The 18,237-nt window shown below is 42.7% G+C and overlaps 1 protein-coding gene across 2 annotated transcripts in view; it reads left to right on the top strand.

Annotated features, from left to right (window-relative positions):
* SRGAP1 (SLIT-ROBO Rho GTPase activating protein 1) overlaps nt 1–15,922 on the top strand; it is a 137,109-nt gene extending 121,187 nt beyond the window's left edge. For both annotated transcript variants that reach the window (XM_030960325.1, XM_030960324.1), the window contains exons 17-22: nt 625–849; nt 1,892–1,971; nt 9,710–9,890; nt 10,489–10,623; nt 10,750–11,095; nt 12,834–15,922. In XM_030960325.1, coding sequence (XP_030816185.1) covers nt 625–849; nt 1,892–1,971; nt 9,710–9,890; nt 10,489–10,623; nt 10,750–11,095; nt 12,834–13,211 — 1,345 coding nt within the window. In that variant the 3' untranslated portion in view covers nt 13,212–15,922. The remainder of the gene's footprint in view (nt 1–624; nt 850–1,891; nt 1,972–9,709; nt 9,891–10,488; nt 10,624–10,749; nt 11,096–12,833) is intronic.
* Nucleotides 15,923–18,237: the final 2,315 nt, after the last annotated feature.

Genomic DNA, 18,237 nt, shown 5'->3' with positions numbered 1-18,237 from the left:
AAATTAGAAAATTAGTAACCTTGCATTTTCTGGAAGAAAGGAGAGCTTGCAAAAGTTGATTAATAACATTGAAGGCTTTTCATTTGGACACTTCCATAATGAAACTGTTGTGGGAGTTTGTGGGCAGAAGGCAAGGTGCTTAGGAATTTTAGTCCATATGGCAAAAACAGAAACCAAAAGTCACAAGAGCCCTTGCAAGATCCAGGAACTTAGTTGTCTGCAAAAGACAATTCTGTGTATGTAAGTTGTGTAGCCAGCTGTTGAAAGAGATGCACCCAGATCCAATGAGAAATGTAGACCCACTTTGCATCCAGTTCGCTTGGAGCATTGTTGAGCTAGAAGCAGCAGCAGTTGATGTTAGCCCATTAAGTCAGTGTACACTCAACATGATAGCCTAGGAACACATATATATACATAAATATACATGTGGTATAAACTCACTTCATAGTGTATATAACCTATGTACTGAAGAAATCCTGGGTTTTTGTTCCGTTACTTTATGTGGGATTGTCAATGACAACAGGAAATCTCTAAGTTGTGATTTCAAAAAGTTTTCTACAGTTTTCAGAATAAGGTTAGTCACAGTGGAAAAGTCAATTTTTCTTGATTTTTGTGTTATAACAGCCTTTCACAGTACAGTGATGAAAACATGATGGATCCATACAACTTGGCCATTTGTTTTGGGCCAACCCTGATGCCTGTTCCAGACATACAAGACCAGGTGTCTTGTCAGGCACATGTGAATGAGATTATCAAAACTATCATCATCCATCATGAGGCTATTTTTCCAGATGTGAAAGAACTTGATGGACCAGTGTATGAAAAATGCATGGCTGGAGATGACTATTGGTAAGTCAGAATATTATCCTTCTGTCTCCTAAACAAAATCATTCGGCTTGTTAGAAGTATGAAGATAAATGAGAAGAGCATTTAGGTCCATAAAGTAATGTGTTAAGTATGAAAAAAGTGAAGCAAAGGGAATTATGATGATGTTTCCTACAACATTTTGTGGAGGAAGCTGCTTGGTGCTCAGCCAGAGATAGAATTCCGGGTGATCAGAGCACTCAGGCAGGTAGGAAATTGTTCCTTTGGCTGTGAACCACTTTACAAAATTTCAGCTTATGATGCCTGCTCCTTTTCTTTATTGTGCTTTAATGGGGCAGATAGCTAAATACCACACAGCCACTCACTCACTCTCCCCACAGTGGGATGGGAGAGAGAATTGGGAAAAAAATGTAAAATTCTTGTGTTGAAATGAAGACAGTTTCATAGGACAGAAAAGAAAGGGCAAATAACAATAATTAGAATATGCAAAACAAGTGATGCACAATGCAGTTGTTCATCATCACTGATGAGTGCCCAGCCAGTGCCTGAGTAGCAGCCCCTGACCAGCTTTGTCCCAGGTTTATATGCTGGTCTGGAATATCCATTTTGTTGATTGAGGTCAGATGTCCTGGCTGTGTCTCCTTCCAGGTTCTTGTGCCCCCAAGTCTACTTGCCAGTGTGGTGGGGTGTTCAGTGTAAACACTGCTCAGGAGCAGCTAAAACATCAGTATGTTATCAACACTGTTCTCATCCTAAATACAAAACACAGCACTGTACCAGCTGCATGAAAGAAAATTAACTCTATCCCAGCCAAAACCAGGACACCCCCTTGGCAGCAAGCACACACACTTTTTATTTATAAAGGAATCAAATGTTCTGAGGGCTTCTTAATGTTGGAGTTTTGTTTCAAGGAAATGCATATAGGCTTCTTTATTAATTATGTATTCATAGCACACTAGGATAATTATGTTGCACATGACTTTGTAACATTATAAGAATAATTTTTTATAACTTCCTGGAGGTGGCATATTTTTGATGTATGTGGTTCCTCTCTGCTTTCCTCCAGTGACAGCCCATACAGTGAGCATGGTACCTTGGAGGAGGGGGACCAGGATGCCAGTACAGAGCCCCACACCAGTGAAGATGGTGAGTCTGTCACTTTACTGTGCCTTTGATGGGGGTAAGTTCTACAGGTGTTCCAGGCAGGAGACCTTCTTCCTTTCCTAACTGTGTCTTATTTGAAAGAAGGAAATTTCAGTCCTGGTGTTCTGTACCAAATCTTCAATCTCTGTTTGTGTGCTTTTGCACTCTTGATTCATCTGTGTTTGACCAGCTGTTTCCTTGTTCTCTCCTGATTTGCCCAGTCACAGGAAGGGCAAGAGAGAAACTATTTCAGTCAGCAGATATTATTTTCTGACATAGTGTTACATTTTTAGTGACTCTTTTGTCTACAAAAACTAAACTTGTCAAAAGTGTACCCTTAAATGTTGCAGCTAGAGGATATTTGCCATTGAAGCTCTATTTTTATATGAATTTAAAAGCTGCTCTCTCGGAAGTATTTATAACAACTTAAAAACATGTGTGTACCCCCCACAGTGAAACTTTTGAACAGTAATAATTTTCTGTAAATATCAGTCACATATACTTCTAGGTATGAGAGGTATCAATGAAAAAATTGATGCAACTTTATTATATTAATTCTTTTTATCCAGGTCATAAATGTGTATTCAACTGTGACAGTTTGACCATCCTTTAGATGTCCATCACAGTAACTTCTGCCAAGTTTCAAGCAAATTTAACAGATAGAAAAGGATTCTCAAAATTGTTATATAACTACTATTTTTGTGAGAATTACTAGCTCATTAGAGGTGAAGGATTCAGAATAAAACTCCATGTAGAGAAAAGCAGCAATGTGAGCTCTCTGCCTATCTGGCCAGCAGGCAACCCAGACAGAGCAACCAGCACATGTGCAGCAGTGGAAACAAAAGCTTCCTCTTGTCCCTTGCAGAGGATGTGTGGAGGAAGGAAGAGGAAAAGACAGAGCAGAGGAGAGGGGAGGAAAGGAGCTACAGCAGAAAGGATTTTTTTTTAAATAATGTCATAAGGGATACTGTTCAGGAGCTGGGACAATTGCTGTAGGGAAGGGAAACCGGAAGGTGTATGTATAGGAAAGCTGGCTGCACTGCTTCCATTGCACACAGAGCAGAGTAAACAATGGTTCCACTCTAGCTGCACCCGTCTGCTTGGTCACGTACACAGGCTGTCACTGACAGATTGCCTGTCTCTTCCCCTTTGCCAAGGTGAGGAGGGGCAGGCAGAATCTGTCAGTGCAGCTGTTTGGACAGGAGGGACATTTGGGTGGGCAGACGTTACAGAAAGAGGGAAGACTGAGAGTAGGAGAGAAATCTTGGTCTTCTGCCTGGGTGTATAGCCATGCCTGTGCAGCAGGGAGTACCAGCAGCTCTACAAGACAGGCTGTGAATGGGCTTGTCTTGACCAGCTCTGTACAGCTAAACCCACCATCTTTCTACAGCACATCTCTTCTAAGCAGTGTGAACAAACTCAAAGTTGCACCTTATTTTCCAAGACAGTATAGCTATACTTAAGAAGAACTCCTTCTTCCATTGGAGGTATGAAGCAAGAGTGGAAGCTGAGGAAGCCTGCCTGTCTCTCATTTAGAGCACAAGTGTAGATGACACACCTGTTCAATATATTGGAGCCTACTTCAGGGTCCCATGACCAAGCTGACAGATGAAGGCACAAGTGGACATGGAGAAGAAGTGCAACTTTTCAGCAGCCATCAAAGCAGTTACTTCAAAGCCATGCCTAGGAAAGATGAAAATATCAGCAGGATACAGAGGAGCAGGACTGTGGCATCATGTGATGCATCATTTGTGCTTCAGTATGGGCCATACCCCACCACTGTGTTGTTATACCAGTTTTACATTCCTGTCCTAATATTACTTGTGACTGTGTCACTGGGGAAGACAAACCCTGAAGAGAATACCTGTCAAGAGGAAAAAGTTCTGTTGGAAGATTAGACTGCTCAAGATATGGGATTTTGTTCACCAGATCACCTAGTAGTTTAATTCTAGTTGCCTCATCACACCTTTTTAATTAATTCAGTGCCAAAAGGAAGCGGACATCTGTGTTTACAGAGAAATAATTGTTAGCATAAAAATATTTGTAAGCTAGATAAATACTGCTGCAAAGCTGAAGATTAACAAGCCTGGATTGCACACAAAAACTGTTCATTTTCTATTCCAACCTGCAAGCTCTAACCCATTTTTTCCATTAATGTGGCTTTCTGTTGTAATAGCACATTTTTCTAATGTAGGTTACAGACTTTAAATTAAATGCACTCACTCTCTCTTTGCACACACATTCATGTGTTTGTGCTCTAGACAATTCCTTTTAAAAAGTATTATTTAAACCAGATATGAGAATAGTTGAAAATTTTTCAGTTTGCTTACTGAACTTCGTGAGCGTCATTGATAGACCCATGGTGCATAACAAAAACCCTTCTGCTAAAGGGTCTGGAGTATTTTGGGGGTTTAATGTGATTGATTCATTGATTATAGGCTGGATGCATCACTGCCAGCTGAACGTGCAGAGAGAGAAAGGGAGGTGCCGCATTGCTGCTACATTGATTGGACATGTGGTACTTACATGGCTCCCTCTGTTAGGACATGGAAGAAGCAGATTCTGTAAATGCTGAGGGGTTTTTTTCATGTTGAAAATCTGATTAGTTTTATGCTAAAATGTTGTGTACAGACATAAGACCAAGCTGCCTACCCCACAGGAATTACAGGGTCATTGAAACATAATCCAGAGGTTACGATCAAAACCAAAAGGATTTATTTTACTTACTGTTGCTGTGAAGTTACACTGCAAGTGGCTCTCTGTGCCTACTAGAAAAAACCCGTCTGTAGAGGCTGTGTCAGTAGTGCTAGAAATGGTCATTACAATTTAGAAAACAACAAGACTTCAAAAATTAAAAATTAAATTATGTCTGCAGAGGTAAAATGCAGTAGATTAGGGAAAAAAAATACTAGCACATATAAATGAGCATATAAATATTTCATAACTGCTTTATTTTAAGCATATAAATTGTTGTGGGTTTTTTCCCCCTAAGATTACAGGTGTTCATGTATTTCAGTTGATCACTGGAAGGGGAAACTGGAAAGAAAAGGAGCTGCATTTTTCTGTGGTGTTTTCAGGCTTTTTTAGATATACAGAAAATATCCTGATAAGGGATAGAAGTTTTTCCTTTCTCCTCAGTCTGGAAATTAAATTTAATTTGTGAAGTTCAGAACTTTTGTACTCAAGCTGAGACACAAAAAAAAACCTACCTGTAATTTTGCTGTAGACAAACCTTTACCTGAAATTGTCTCTGCTGTAAAGATTCAAAGGACATTGTTCATATTTTACTGAAACAGCTGTTAGCATATTTCCTTTACCTTCAAACTGATGGAGATATTTTATTCTTGTTGGAGTCATATGGTAAAGAGTGACTAGATTGTTTGCAAAGGAAGTAAACATTTCCTGAGGAAGTTAGACAGATGGAGTTCTCCTAGGAAAACATACATAAAATTAATGCCATACTCTCCATAGATCTCTCATAAACTTAGGATAAAACTTAGATGGTATTTCTGCTGAAAACAAAACTTATAGGGACATGTCAGACTGTTCATTGTTGTTCCCAACACATAGTCATTTTCTTGCTCTTCAGTAGTGCGTGCTGTGATCGACACTTTGCCAAATTCTGTTTTGTCAACACCTTGCAACAATTCTTTGCTTTTGCGCTTCCCAGTCAGAGAACTGCTGTCCTGAGGACAGGACTTTGAAATTACAAAACCACTCTATTCTCTGATGGGATGCAGAAGATAAAGAAATAAGGAGATAGACTCCCATCTTCCTGGGGAGTTCGAGGACATACTTTATTCCCAACAAACAAGTTTTTTTCCTGGGAAAACTGAGGAAGTATAGAGCAGAGCAACAGCAACTCCCCTAGAAAAAGTGCAGGGAATGGTGTCCCCTCCTTTCCTTAGCTCCTTGTGCCCTGAGGCATAGAGGGCAGCCCAAGGCCAATTCACTGCCATCACCTCCGTAGGGAGGTTAGGTCTACATCTGGCACTCCAGTCTCAAAGATAAAACTAGCACGTTTATTCTGCCCTTTCTGCTCTCCCAAGCAGCAGAGGTTGTTCCCACAGTTCTTCAGTTTGTCCTGATTTTTCCTTTCCATAGCATTTCCTGATTCACTAGAGATGATAGCTGGTGAGATCCTGTATGCCACCAAACACTTCTTGATATTTTAGCTGAATGCCTGCAGGTACTAACAGAGCAGTGCAATTACACTTCCCTCTGAGCTGTCAGTTTTACTGTTAGACATGCAGTACCACACAGAATTTGAGTTACAGATCCCAAATTTAGCTTTCATTGCCTTAGCTTTTTGGAAATACTCATCTATCATTCAGTAACCTTGATATTAAATGGCTTAACTTTCCAAAATGCATTTATGTTTAAGAGTAGCTGTCATGGTACTTTGGTTTTCACTATTAAAGCTTGACCTGTAACAAGGTGAATTACTGTTTAAGTGCAGTCTCAGTACTGTTTGCTATAGGAAAGTTATCTCTGTGTATAAAGAAATGAAAACAGCCCTTTCACAGTAGGAAAACCTGTCTGAACCCATTTTTCATCCTCTTCATGAAATCTATGTGAAATTTTCTGGGCACTCCTCCCTGAGGAGGTGGGATTTGTTACCCAGGCAATCTGATGTACATGCCTCAAAAGTCACATCCATTATGGGTACATTAACAATTCATACAGCTGGTTCCAGTGGGACAACGTCATTTAGACCTCTGAGAAAGAATGTGAGTCTTGCAGGTGGTAGAAGGATACAATAAAGAGGATTCTCATTGCACACGACACTTAGATGAGCATAATTCCACTGAGCAAGACAGAACTGTTTCTAGTTTAGTCCACTGATTTGTAAATAAAAAAACCTGTATACTCAATTGTGGGAGACTGTATGGTCTGTTGACGTTAGCAGAGAAACAGGAAATTCCATAGCCAATCAGTGTAGGGGTTTGTCCATCCATCCAGAACTCATGAGCATTACCAGTTAACTGTGGAGAATGTCTAAGGAAAATATGTGCAGGAAATTTGGGATTTTATGACTTACTGTAAAACTTTTTTGTTTGGTTGACTTAATTTTTTTTTTTATATTTCAAAGTATTGCCTGTTAGTGAGTGACTGCCTCTCCAAAGCCTGGGAGGTTTTATTTCTGAATTCTTGACCAACTGTACCATAACCCATAAATTAGCTGTAATCTGAGAACAGAGTGTTTGTACAAACGTTTGCTCCTTTTCAATCCTACCTGATTCCAGTATTTCCTTCTAATAATAAATTCCATGAACAATACACATGATAGGAGAACTGTGTTCTTTTGTCAGTGTTACATTGTTGCCATTTCATATTGCTCTCATAGAGATGATGCAAGATAAACAGGCATGTTTGGTTTTACTTCTTTGCATTTTCTGTGCCTTACAGTTGCTTTGTGGCCTCTGCATTTTCTGTTAGAGGCTGTAGGAATGACAGCAGGGTAGCATATCATATCACACCACCATTAGAGGTATCCCAGATTTCCAGAATGTTTCTTTCTGTGTCAACATTATAGTTTCTTTCCTCAAAAACATATGCCAAGAAACCTTCAGCCCACCCAACAGGGAATGCCGGTGAGCGAGACATTCGTAGGGGCATGATGTTTGTTAAAAGTTCTCATCAGGCTGAACAAAGACATTGGACACATATCAAGGAACTCCTAGGTTTTATTGTACAGTCACCATAACTCTGGCCACCAGTCCAATATTTAGACTCAAAAGGTATTGGCTAACACACCCTTAAATTTCTTACAACAGACTTCCACAAGAGTGGAGGTGAACAAGCCCTTTGTTTTGTACAGTACACTTCAGTAAGGTCTCAACTCCCACAACACACAACCAAAGGTGCTGACTCACAAGTCACAGTACATTTGTTATTCAAAGGTGCTGGCTCACAAGCTCTTCCTTCCCACAACAAACTTCAGAGTATGGGGTAGAATATGATAGTTGTGCTTTGCCCATGCAAGGCAAGGGAAGAAAACAAAAAATAAAACCAGTGATTAGATCCCGCATTGTTGCTGCTGTGCCAGTGGTCCAGAGCAGGGGCTGTGAGACAGAGAAAGCAAAAGAGAGAAAGAGAGGAAAAAGACAAAGAACAAAAAAGATAATATGGTCCTCTACAGCCATCCAGTAGGGATGCATTTTCAGGAATGTATACTGTTATTGCTAGGTTCTTAATTGTATTTAAATAATTGATAATTTCTGCCACCATACATTACTTCTGTGTTTGTAACAGTAAATTCTCCATATCACTGTGTTCCATCTTTGTAAAGTTTCTGTGTTAGTAATTTCTCTACACACTGCAGTTTGGCACTGACAGGAACACTTAAAGTGACTGCAGAAGCAGCAAACCACAGGACAGTCTTCTGCAGGCTGGGCAAGTTATTAAAAAATGAGCTGCAAGCTGTAACCTCAATAAAGGTGCTGTCATTATGTTTTCACACTGTAGAACGAAGTTAATTTTAAAAAGACATCCTGTGCAAAATGTTGTCATAAAGGGACAGTGGCTTTCATTACCAGCCTGGTTCTTTAGGGAATTACAACCTCAGCAATTTTAATTCGCATCAGACAGAAAGTTGCTATGCTAGTCATTAGCCCAGATGTTAATTTCCATCTAAATATTGCTCTAATTATGTAAAGAAATTAGTCATTTTGGGGACTCTTGAGTTACTGGAATCATCAGAGTATGTGATTTTTAGACCTGTATTTTGCAGTTTTTTCTTTATGTTTTGAGACTTTGATGACAAAATTTAATCTGTTAGAGCTCAGGTGCTTTTGGTTTTATGCAGACAAATTGAGAGCTTGTGAAAATCACAGCTTTTTGCTGGATGCCTGAGCACAGCTCTGGCCATAGCTGCAGGGCCCCTTTGCTGACATCAGTAGGTCTCCATCCTGGCACAGGTTATGGGATGGAACCCATGTCCAGCCTAAGGCTGGTAACTAAGGCTGAATTTACCAGCATTCTGACAGAGGATTAGCCAGCACTGCTGTAGCCAGTGTTTGGCTTCAGAAAACACCAGCCTCCCCTGCAGAAACCAGGGCAGCTCAGGATTTTGGAGCAGTCAGAGCTGCTTTAAGCAACTTGAGGCCACACAGGGACTGTCTCTGTGGTCTGGAGCTGTCTTGTCTCACTCCAAAAGGGCATTAAGGAAGTGAATTAAAGGAGGAGGCTTTGGTGCTGTATAATATCCTAGGTTTCAGTAGGTCTGCATGCTCGTCACGTAAAAGACAGAAATTCCATGGCCCAGTTCAGCAGGGTATCCCTACTCATGCACAGGTTAATCTTGTCTGCCTTCCTTTGCTGCTGCAGATGGTAAAAGCATTCTTATTTACTTTTCCTTTATCACGCTGGTTCCTCGGGCCTTTGATTGTTCATCTGAGTTTGTTCTTTTTATTTTCAGAAGTCTTTATTGCCTGGCCTCCATCCCACTCTCCAGCCATGCAGGAGCCTTTCCAGCAGGAGGCAGAGGCCTCTCTCCCAAAGGCAGTTGTAACATTTTAGTATGCTGTTGTTTTCTGCAGCTCCTGAAGCAGCCAAGATGTTTCACACCTAGGGCACAGATCGATTATATTTCTTTGTAAGGGGCACATTGTAACCACTGCCTGAAGTCTGCCTTCCTTCCTTCTCTGTCAGAAAGAGCACTGAGAAAATGCAAAAAATGGGGTTGATGAAACCAAAAAGAGCAATATGTAACCTGATATTTGTTGTTCTTCCCACCCAGAGTGCGAGCCCATAGAAGCTATTGCCAAGTTTGACTATGTTGGAAGATCTGCCCGAGAACTCTCTTTCAAGAAAGGAGCTTCCCTTCTGCTCTATCACCGAGCATCTGAGGACTGGTGGGAAGGAAGGCACAATGGAATTGATGGCCTCGTTCCTCACCAGTACATAGTGGTGCAGGATATGTAAGCAGTGTCTGGTGTGACTGGGTTCTTGGGGAGGTGTAAGGTCTGCAGTGCTTAGCAGTATTTGCCAAATGGGTCAGTGGTTTGAAGGGTCAGATAGATTAAACATTTGCCTTCTATGCAGGATACCTGTCTTTACTGCCCTGAATTGAAAGCTCCATTAAAAACTACTACTTCTAAGTAGTACTACTTCTAACTACTACTTCTAAGAAGTAGCTAAGCTACTTCTATAGATACGTTCCCAGTACATTAAGAGACAGATGCTGCTGCACCTATTTTAATTTGACTATGTCTGTGTAGCAGTGGCTGACTCTCAAATTCAGAATAGCAAGAACTGGGGAAATGCAGCCCTGAACTCTTGTTTTGTAGTATTAGGCACGTGCTTTGCCAAGGACGACAAAGTTCTTTACGGAAAGGTTACATACACTCAGAGTGTAAAGAGCTCAGTAAACAGAGGGATTATAAACAATTCTGGGAGATGTGCAAGGGCTGCAGTGCATTTATAACATGCCTGCTTTTCTTAAGGGGATTAAAACCTGAGAGTGCCAGGGTGCTCTCACTCACTGACTTCTCATCTTACCACCTGTGTTCTGTTCAGGGATGATACTTTCTCAGACACACTGAGCCAAAAAGCAGACAGTGAGGCCAGCAGCGGACCCATAACTGAGGACAAGTCATCATCAAAGGATATGAATTCCCCTACTGACCGTCACTCAGATGTGTATTCAGGAAGGTAAGCCGCAGTGTAACGTGTTTTCAGCAGTCCTGCTCACAGCTCAGCTGGCGCAGTAATTACTCCTGCATGTGCTTGTGCTGGCTCACTACAGTTTGTTCTTCCACCACTTCTCCACTGGTGCAGGCAGAGAAAGAGATCGGAACCTCCACCTCCCCTGAGACGCCCAGGCAGGAGCAGTGACGGCCACTGCCCGGTACACCCACCTCACCCTCTCTCCAACTCGGCCCTGGAGCTGGGCTCCCCCAACCTGGCAACTCACTGCAGTCCCAGAGCCCTCCTTCAGAACCGCAACCTGAACGCCGACAGCCCTGAGCGGCGGCGCCGGCCGGGCCACGGCAGCCTCACTAACATCAGCAGGCACGACTCGCTGAAGAAGATCGACAGCCCTCCCATCAGAAGGTCTACATCTTCTGGTCAGTACACAGGTTTCAATGACCACAAACCACTGGACCCGGAGTCAATAGCTCAGGTTTGTGTCTTTTTTATTTATGGCACTGTCTGATTTTCTGAGCAGCAAATTCCATTGAATAGCACAGCACAGGGCACGTGCTCTGGTGGGAAGGTGTGTGCAGGGGAATATCCTACTTGGCTTTCCAAACAGAGTGTGTGTGTGAAAGAAGATGCATTAAGCAATCCTGAATAGAAGAAGCACAAAGGGAAGTAAACATTGCAGAAGCAATAAAAAGAAATTATTTCCCATTACACTGTAATGAAATTGCCTCTGCCATACACAACACTAGGACAGTATTACAACAGCTACACTGATCACTGTGCTCTGTTGAAGGCTGGCCTATTCTGACTTGCATGTAATTAGTGTTCAATTATGTCTCAGTATTGTGGTAATCAGAAAAGTGCTCTGACTGGCTAGTAGTGACCATTGCCATTCAAAGCAGAGATTGACAGTCCAGGGTCTTGTGGATTTTATAGTTTTCATACAGTTCATACTGTGTGTTGATTTGATGCGTGTAGTAGAACCTGATGTGCAAGATGTCACAGCTGCATAAATTGTGGGCCATCTTACTGTGTGAGCAGTCACCAGTCCCATTCCTGGCAGTGAAGAGGTTAAGAGAATGGAGTAGGAAGTACCCCGATCATCAGATTGGTCTGTTGTATTGAGCTGGTAACAGCTCTTGAGTAAATAGATGCCTCTGTCTCCAGAACTCATATTTTGTCTAGGAGGGATAACGTGATTACTAGGAGCACCCTGAGGGTGCTCTATGATTGCAAACGCATTTTACAATAACACTGGCACTCATGTTTTAAAATTTAATGTACTGATAATGCTTGCTTTCAAACTCTGCTTCCAGTGAGGAATAGAAGGGACTGGCATGCTTAGGTCAGAACCCATGTATTAGGGTTAGAAAGTGCAAGTGTTTTTACTGTTTTATTATATTCTAAGCTATTAATTTACTTTCCTGGAACAGCACTGTTTGGCTTAAGATATCTCTTTTTTATGCCTAGACTAGAACCCAAACTTTGATTAAACTCTGTGAAAGTCAGTGTGAGCAGGCAGGGAACACAAGATAATTTAAGCTTAGTAGTATCTCAATACCACTGAGAAGCAGTAAACGAGTATCTTGGTGCATTCTTTTAGCCTTCAGGCCTGAAATCCTGATGAAGAAAATAATTTTTCTTAGGTGTGCATACTGACCAATATTTTACAGATTTTTTTCTGTTTAACATTTAACTAACTCAGTGAAACCAGAGGAGAGAAGAGCTGATAGGCACACAGACTTTATTTCCTTAGAAAACTAGGTTTTGTAATCCATGTGAGGGAATACAGACCCTGAACACCTGAGGCTTTAGATGAGCGGAGCAGTTAGCTAAGAGTGAACAAATGGACTAAAATCTTTATAGTTGTCAGTACCCAAGAGATGACAGAAATCTTCACCACTAAAACATTGCTAAGCAAACATCAGTTGTCCTGACAATCGCTTCATAAATGGCTTGCAGATTTTGATGTAACACCTTTTTTTTGATTCTCTCATATGAACAATGTTAAATGTTTGTAATGTCCACCCAAAGCTGCCATGTTGTCAGTTGTAATGTCTTTCAAATAAATCTGGTGGAAATTGATTTTAGCACTATCATAACTGTTAGAGGATGGTTGGTGAATTAATTAATGCGTTTCCGTACCCCTCCCCTTGCTCCTCTGGCATTCAGTAGCAACCCAAATGACATGCTGCTCTCTCTGTGCTCTGACCCAGGACATCGAGGAGACAATGAACACAGCACTGAATGAGCTCCGTGAGCTGGAGCGGCAGAGCTCGGCCAAACACGCCCCTGATGTCGTGCTGGACACCTTGGAGCAAGTGAAGAACAGCCCCACCCCTGCCACCTCGACGGAGTCGCTCAGCCCTCTCCACAGCGTTGTTTTGAGGAGCTCCGAGCCTCAGATCCGCCGTAGCACTAGTTCTTCCAGTGACACCATGAGTACTTTCAAGCCCATGGTAGCCCCTAGAATGGGAGTGCAGCTGAAACCTCCTGCTCTTAGGCCAAAACCTATTGTTCTTCCAAAAACAAATCCTAGCATAGGGCCTTCTCCTCCTTCCCAGGGTCCAGCCGACAAATCTTGCACAATGTAGGCAGCTCAGCCACCCACAGCGCCCAGCTGGGGTGTGCTAGGGAAAGAGATGGATTAACAATAGAAGTCAGGGCTCCGTAACATCATTTGTTCATGTTTGTAACTGGAGAGGCTTTGTTTTTCAGTGTTTTTGAATGTATTGTCTGAAAGTAGCTACATTAACATGGGCATTTGTATTTTGTATGGTTTCGATTAAATGAAAAACTGGACAATTGTGCATAGTTTTAAAAAACAAACATAGACTTACTTGAAAACTTGATGCTGCACCATTTGTAATAAAACCAACACAGATCACAAACAGCTTGCCACGTTGTACCATACTTCACAGTCTTACTGTAGCTATATAATAACAGATCCTGCACAAAACTAAGGGGCGGGAGGGGGTTCAGGGGACATGGAGCCTCTCATTTCTGGGTCACCAAACCAAATCTCAAGCAGGTTAGTAAGAACTGAAATTTAGCATGTGAGGATTACGTGTCTGTGTGGAATGTCTAAGTCATCTCAGGCCACATTTCTTGTTTAAGACACAAGAGAAAAAATCACCAAACCCTCACAAACTCATAATTGGCACCAAGTGTTAGCTTTCTTGTTGGCAGTCTCACTAGAGGCAAGTGCTGGATGGAGCTGGAGATCACATTGCTCTCACTGATACAAAGCAGCATTCCAGGACACAGCTAAAGCACATCTCCAGGATAGTATCTAGAAACTCCTTTTGCTGCCCTCTGTAATAGTGTACCTTCTCCCATGAAGTCAGACCTTCATTCCCTGATACCACATTTTTTGCAGAAGCTGAATTTGTTTGAAGTTCACAGAAGCCAGGCTCTGGGGAGTGTCTGAACCTGTTGGTCCATCAGGGAGCATGAGGGGCTATTAAAGGGATCAACTACACAGTAATTCAGAAAAGTATCCCATTGACTTTATTGCTCAGTATCCAATTAAGGACGTGATTTGGGTTGCAATAGTCTGAGTTTCGAGCTGACCCAGCTGTGCTGACTGCCTTGCACAGCAAATGCTCAGTTGTGCTGACAGCAGCAAGACGGGGACTCTGAAGGGGGACTACCCCCTGCCAGTGGTGCAGGGGTCACTCACAGGACAGGCAGCTGAGTTTCTACTGCCTAGATTCAAGCTGACTAAAGTTTTCCACAACCCTTTTCCCCTCCACTTCCCTTTTTTTTAATGACAGAAATCAGTACCTTTCTTATGTCTGTGCGAGTGGCGACTGTCAACTTTGCTTAGTGCTCTGTTGTTAAACTTCGTTAGGCATGAGCTAAACCTACAGCTGTTTTGCACATTGCAACAGTAAGCCATAATACTATTTCTGTGAACATGTTTTCAAGCATCCAATCCATAAAAGAAGGTTCGATTAATAAAATGGGGGAAAAATCACTTGTGGTCCACCTACAGAAGTACGACTGGCTGTAATTAAGATCTGTTTTTCCACATATTCTGTAAGATCTCACTTTTGGAAAGCTCGAAATTGTACAACTTATAAACATAAACAATTGAGTTTGGGAGGAGAAGAGTAGGGACAAAATTTGATAGACATAATTGCTGAGGTGACAGGAGTAATTGCCTGTTGTTATTCAGGAGCAATTTATTCCTGCTCTGGTTCGCACCTTCTAGACAGGTGATGCAACGTGAAGCTCTAAGTGTGAGAAGTACCCCAAAAACTGCCTCTGAGCCCCAAACTATTGCTGGTATTTGCAAACACTTTTCAATCCAGTCAGAGACTTCACACACATCTAGGTTAGAGGCAAAGTCTTAATCTACCACAGTGGGCTGTGCAGCATGAGTCAGCAAACCTCCATCCTTGTCACCTGTACTGCCTGGCCCTAATGCCAGGGCCAGAGCCAAAGCCAGACCAGCCCCAGCTGCAGACCAGTGCTGGTCTGCTCACTTGTTTGGGACCAGAGGTATTTTCAAGTAGTTCCCCAGTTTACTAGACTCAGTGGAGCAAAACTGGAATTTCAGCTTTCATTTACATACAGTTTTTGTCTAGCATTTTTAAATTAACCCACCTGGCACAATTGAGATGGATACCTGTATCTTTAAATTGCATAGGGAATTTTGTATGTTTAAATAACTGTACTGGACTCCATAATGCTTTTATTAGAAATTGTTTAGCAAAAGAAAATATTAGAAACAGTGCATTTAGTGAATGCATCCACTTAGTGCATTCACACAGTTAATGTGTAGTTTGATGGTTATTATAGATACTTTAAAGCATAGTAAGTGGATATGTAACAGGAAAGACTGCTACATCTACAGGCGTACTAAAGGGTAACTCCTGCACACCTAATCCAATCAGTATTGTCCTTTACTGTCAAGTTTGATGAATTGCAGTACTGGTAGCTTCCTGCTTGTTGACTGTTACCTACTTGTGTCAATGTACATCTGTAGTATGTACATGTGAAAGTGCCTTTAAATTTTAGAGGAGCTTTAGCTTTGCTCTTGTACTGTTGCATTTCCATTGCATCCTTTCCTGTTTCGTGTATGGCTGCATTCCCATTGCATTCCTTCCACTCTTGAAGATCAAATAAAAACATGGAAAACCCACAGTTCTGGAAGAGAAATGTACTGTTAATCTGTTGTGACAATGCACTTTTATGTATAGTACTGTACATTTTTGGCATGTACCATTACAAGCTTCAGTATACATTCAAGTTTGTTCCTCATAGTGTATCTTTATAATAAAGAAGATAGTTCTGTCTGTGTGTGTAGTTTTCCTGGGGAAACCACTGTATCTTCCAACATGGATTGATGATCTACTTCCCACATACGGGGAGCATCGAGCACACCAGCATCCCCCAGCTACCCACACCCCACACTGCATCAAGAGCATCACAAGAAGCACTTGTTTTGGAAAGTTCCCTGCCTAACTTAAAAGTCCCTCTTTACCTGAAGACCCCTCACGAAGAGCCACCAACTTCACATAGTTCTGCTGAGAACCCATCAAGAGTAGTCAATCCTGCTCACACTGGCTGAGGAAACCCCTCGCTGCCCACTTGGCCAAACACCCTGCCACCCCCCCTCCCGCTCCCCACAGGAAAAATGGGGTGAGGAAAACACTCCAGCTTACGTATTTTAAAAATAGAGTTAAAAGAATTTTAAAAGGGACATTTCTTAAAATGGGGATATTTCTTGGAACAAAAGAAGAGAGAGATGCTGTCAGGCTAGGAGGGGGTGGGGGGAGTGCCACAGTTAAAGGTCATCTTCAGTGACCTTATGTCTGAGAAATGGTGGCAATACACACCCTCCCAGCTGGCTCCAGGAGCCAGGGAGTCTGATTGTCAGGCTGATAGCTGCAGAGAGATGTTCTGCCATACATTGTTCAGATGCTATCAAGGACAATTCCTGGGCTCGGACTACAGCTGCCCAAATAGGCTTGCCATGCTTTCCCACCTTAGATGTTTAGAGGCAGAAGAGCTATTTGGAAATGCATTCTCAATCCTTGCTAAAAAAACCCAAACCAGTCATCCCTGGTTGTTGTTGAGGACCACTGTGTGCCTGAAGAAGACAAATGCCCCATTCCTGGAAATGTTCCAGGTCAGGCTGGATGGAGCTTTAAGCAGTCTGGTCTTAAGGTGGAAGGTGTGCCTGCCTATGGCAGGGGTAGGAACTGGATGATCTTTAAGGCGCCTTCCAGCCCAAACCATGCTGTGGTTCTGTGTCAGGCAGTGTGGGGTAGTGTGGGGGAAGGGGCACAGCAGCCACCCCAGCTCAGAGCAGGGCTGTCACTCGTCTTGCTGAGAAAGCTGTGACTGCTCATGGATCAGCCTGTGGCAGCCGCCTTTGTACCGCAGTGTCCAGCGACCTACTTCAGGCATTTCTTCTTGTCCCCTACTGCACAAAAGCTGACTGAGGCACACAGGAGGGGACAGCAAAGGTCATTCCTCATTCAAGGTCCTACACAGCCCAGAGGATGCATAACCCAATTTCCACAGTCAGATCCTCCACTGGTGAGGGGAGGGGCTTATGTGGTGGCTTTGAATCTGTTTTAAAATAAGTAAGAAAACACAAGAAGAGGAGTCTTCTCCTGTTTTATAATATGAAGTTTCAGTGTTGCACGGTGCTGACTTCCTAACTTCCTTCCAGTTTTTGTAGTGGAAAGAAGCCTGGCTCTCACAGAGACAGCCAAAGCTTTAGGCAGGTGGTAGAGGAACTGCTGACTCTACTGATGCTCAAAAAGCAAAAGGGTGATGAGATGTTTTGCTGAGAAAAGTGTATTGGCTAAACAGAAAAAGAGTAGCAGTGGCAGCAGAGTGTTTAGCTCTCAGGCCACTGCTGCAAATCATTGTTTCAAGCCCCGTGCAGCTCCAGCAGGATGTGGCACTGCCCCAGCCTGCACAAACACCTCCCCAGACAGCACCAGGAACCCACAGAGGACCCACCCAGGATTTAAGTTCTCCTTGGCAGAGACACACACAGTTTATTTCATACTCTGTGGCTCACGTGGACTTATCCTGACCAGAAGGATCCATATTTGCTCTGTTCAGTCTCTGCTACCCCGTGGAACAAGCCTTGATGTCAGTCTAGATGGAACTGATACACGGGGAGCAACTGAAACGGGAAAAGTATTAACAGGAGATGGTACAAGATGAAGGTACCATTCTTGTACATAGGAATATTGCTTTTTTCCATGAACTTGCCTCTTGAGGGAAAAAAAAACTCCTACTATAATATATGGAAGCCTAAACAGATCAGCAATTTAGCATCCTAAAACCCAGTTAGCTGAACCAGCTCAATTATTGTTTAAGAAACAAACCAACCAACCGCTCATTCAGACATGCCACTGTAACTGCAGCTACTCCCTGTCTCTGCATTTTGCACAAGGGCATTTGCAGACCACACAGCTGGCAGCACCAGTCTCTGCCAGCACTCCGGCTCCAGCAGACCCAGCCAGAGCGAGTTTTCCTTGCCCTTATGGCTCGGGGTGTCCCTCGCTCTGCACCGCAGTGCTGCGGCTCACCGGCCCTGCAGCGGCCTCGGCCTCAACCCCAGGTCCTGGCGTCCCTCAGCCTTTCCAG

This window comes from Camarhynchus parvulus, chromosome 1A (assembly GCF_901933205.1).
Source record: "Camarhynchus parvulus chromosome 1A, STF_HiC, whole genome shotgun sequence".
Lineage (NCBI taxonomy): Eukaryota > Metazoa > Chordata > Aves > Passeriformes > Thraupidae > Camarhynchus > Camarhynchus parvulus.
Note: the sequence above shows the minus strand (reverse complement) of the source record. Positions and strands in the feature narration are given on the sequence as shown.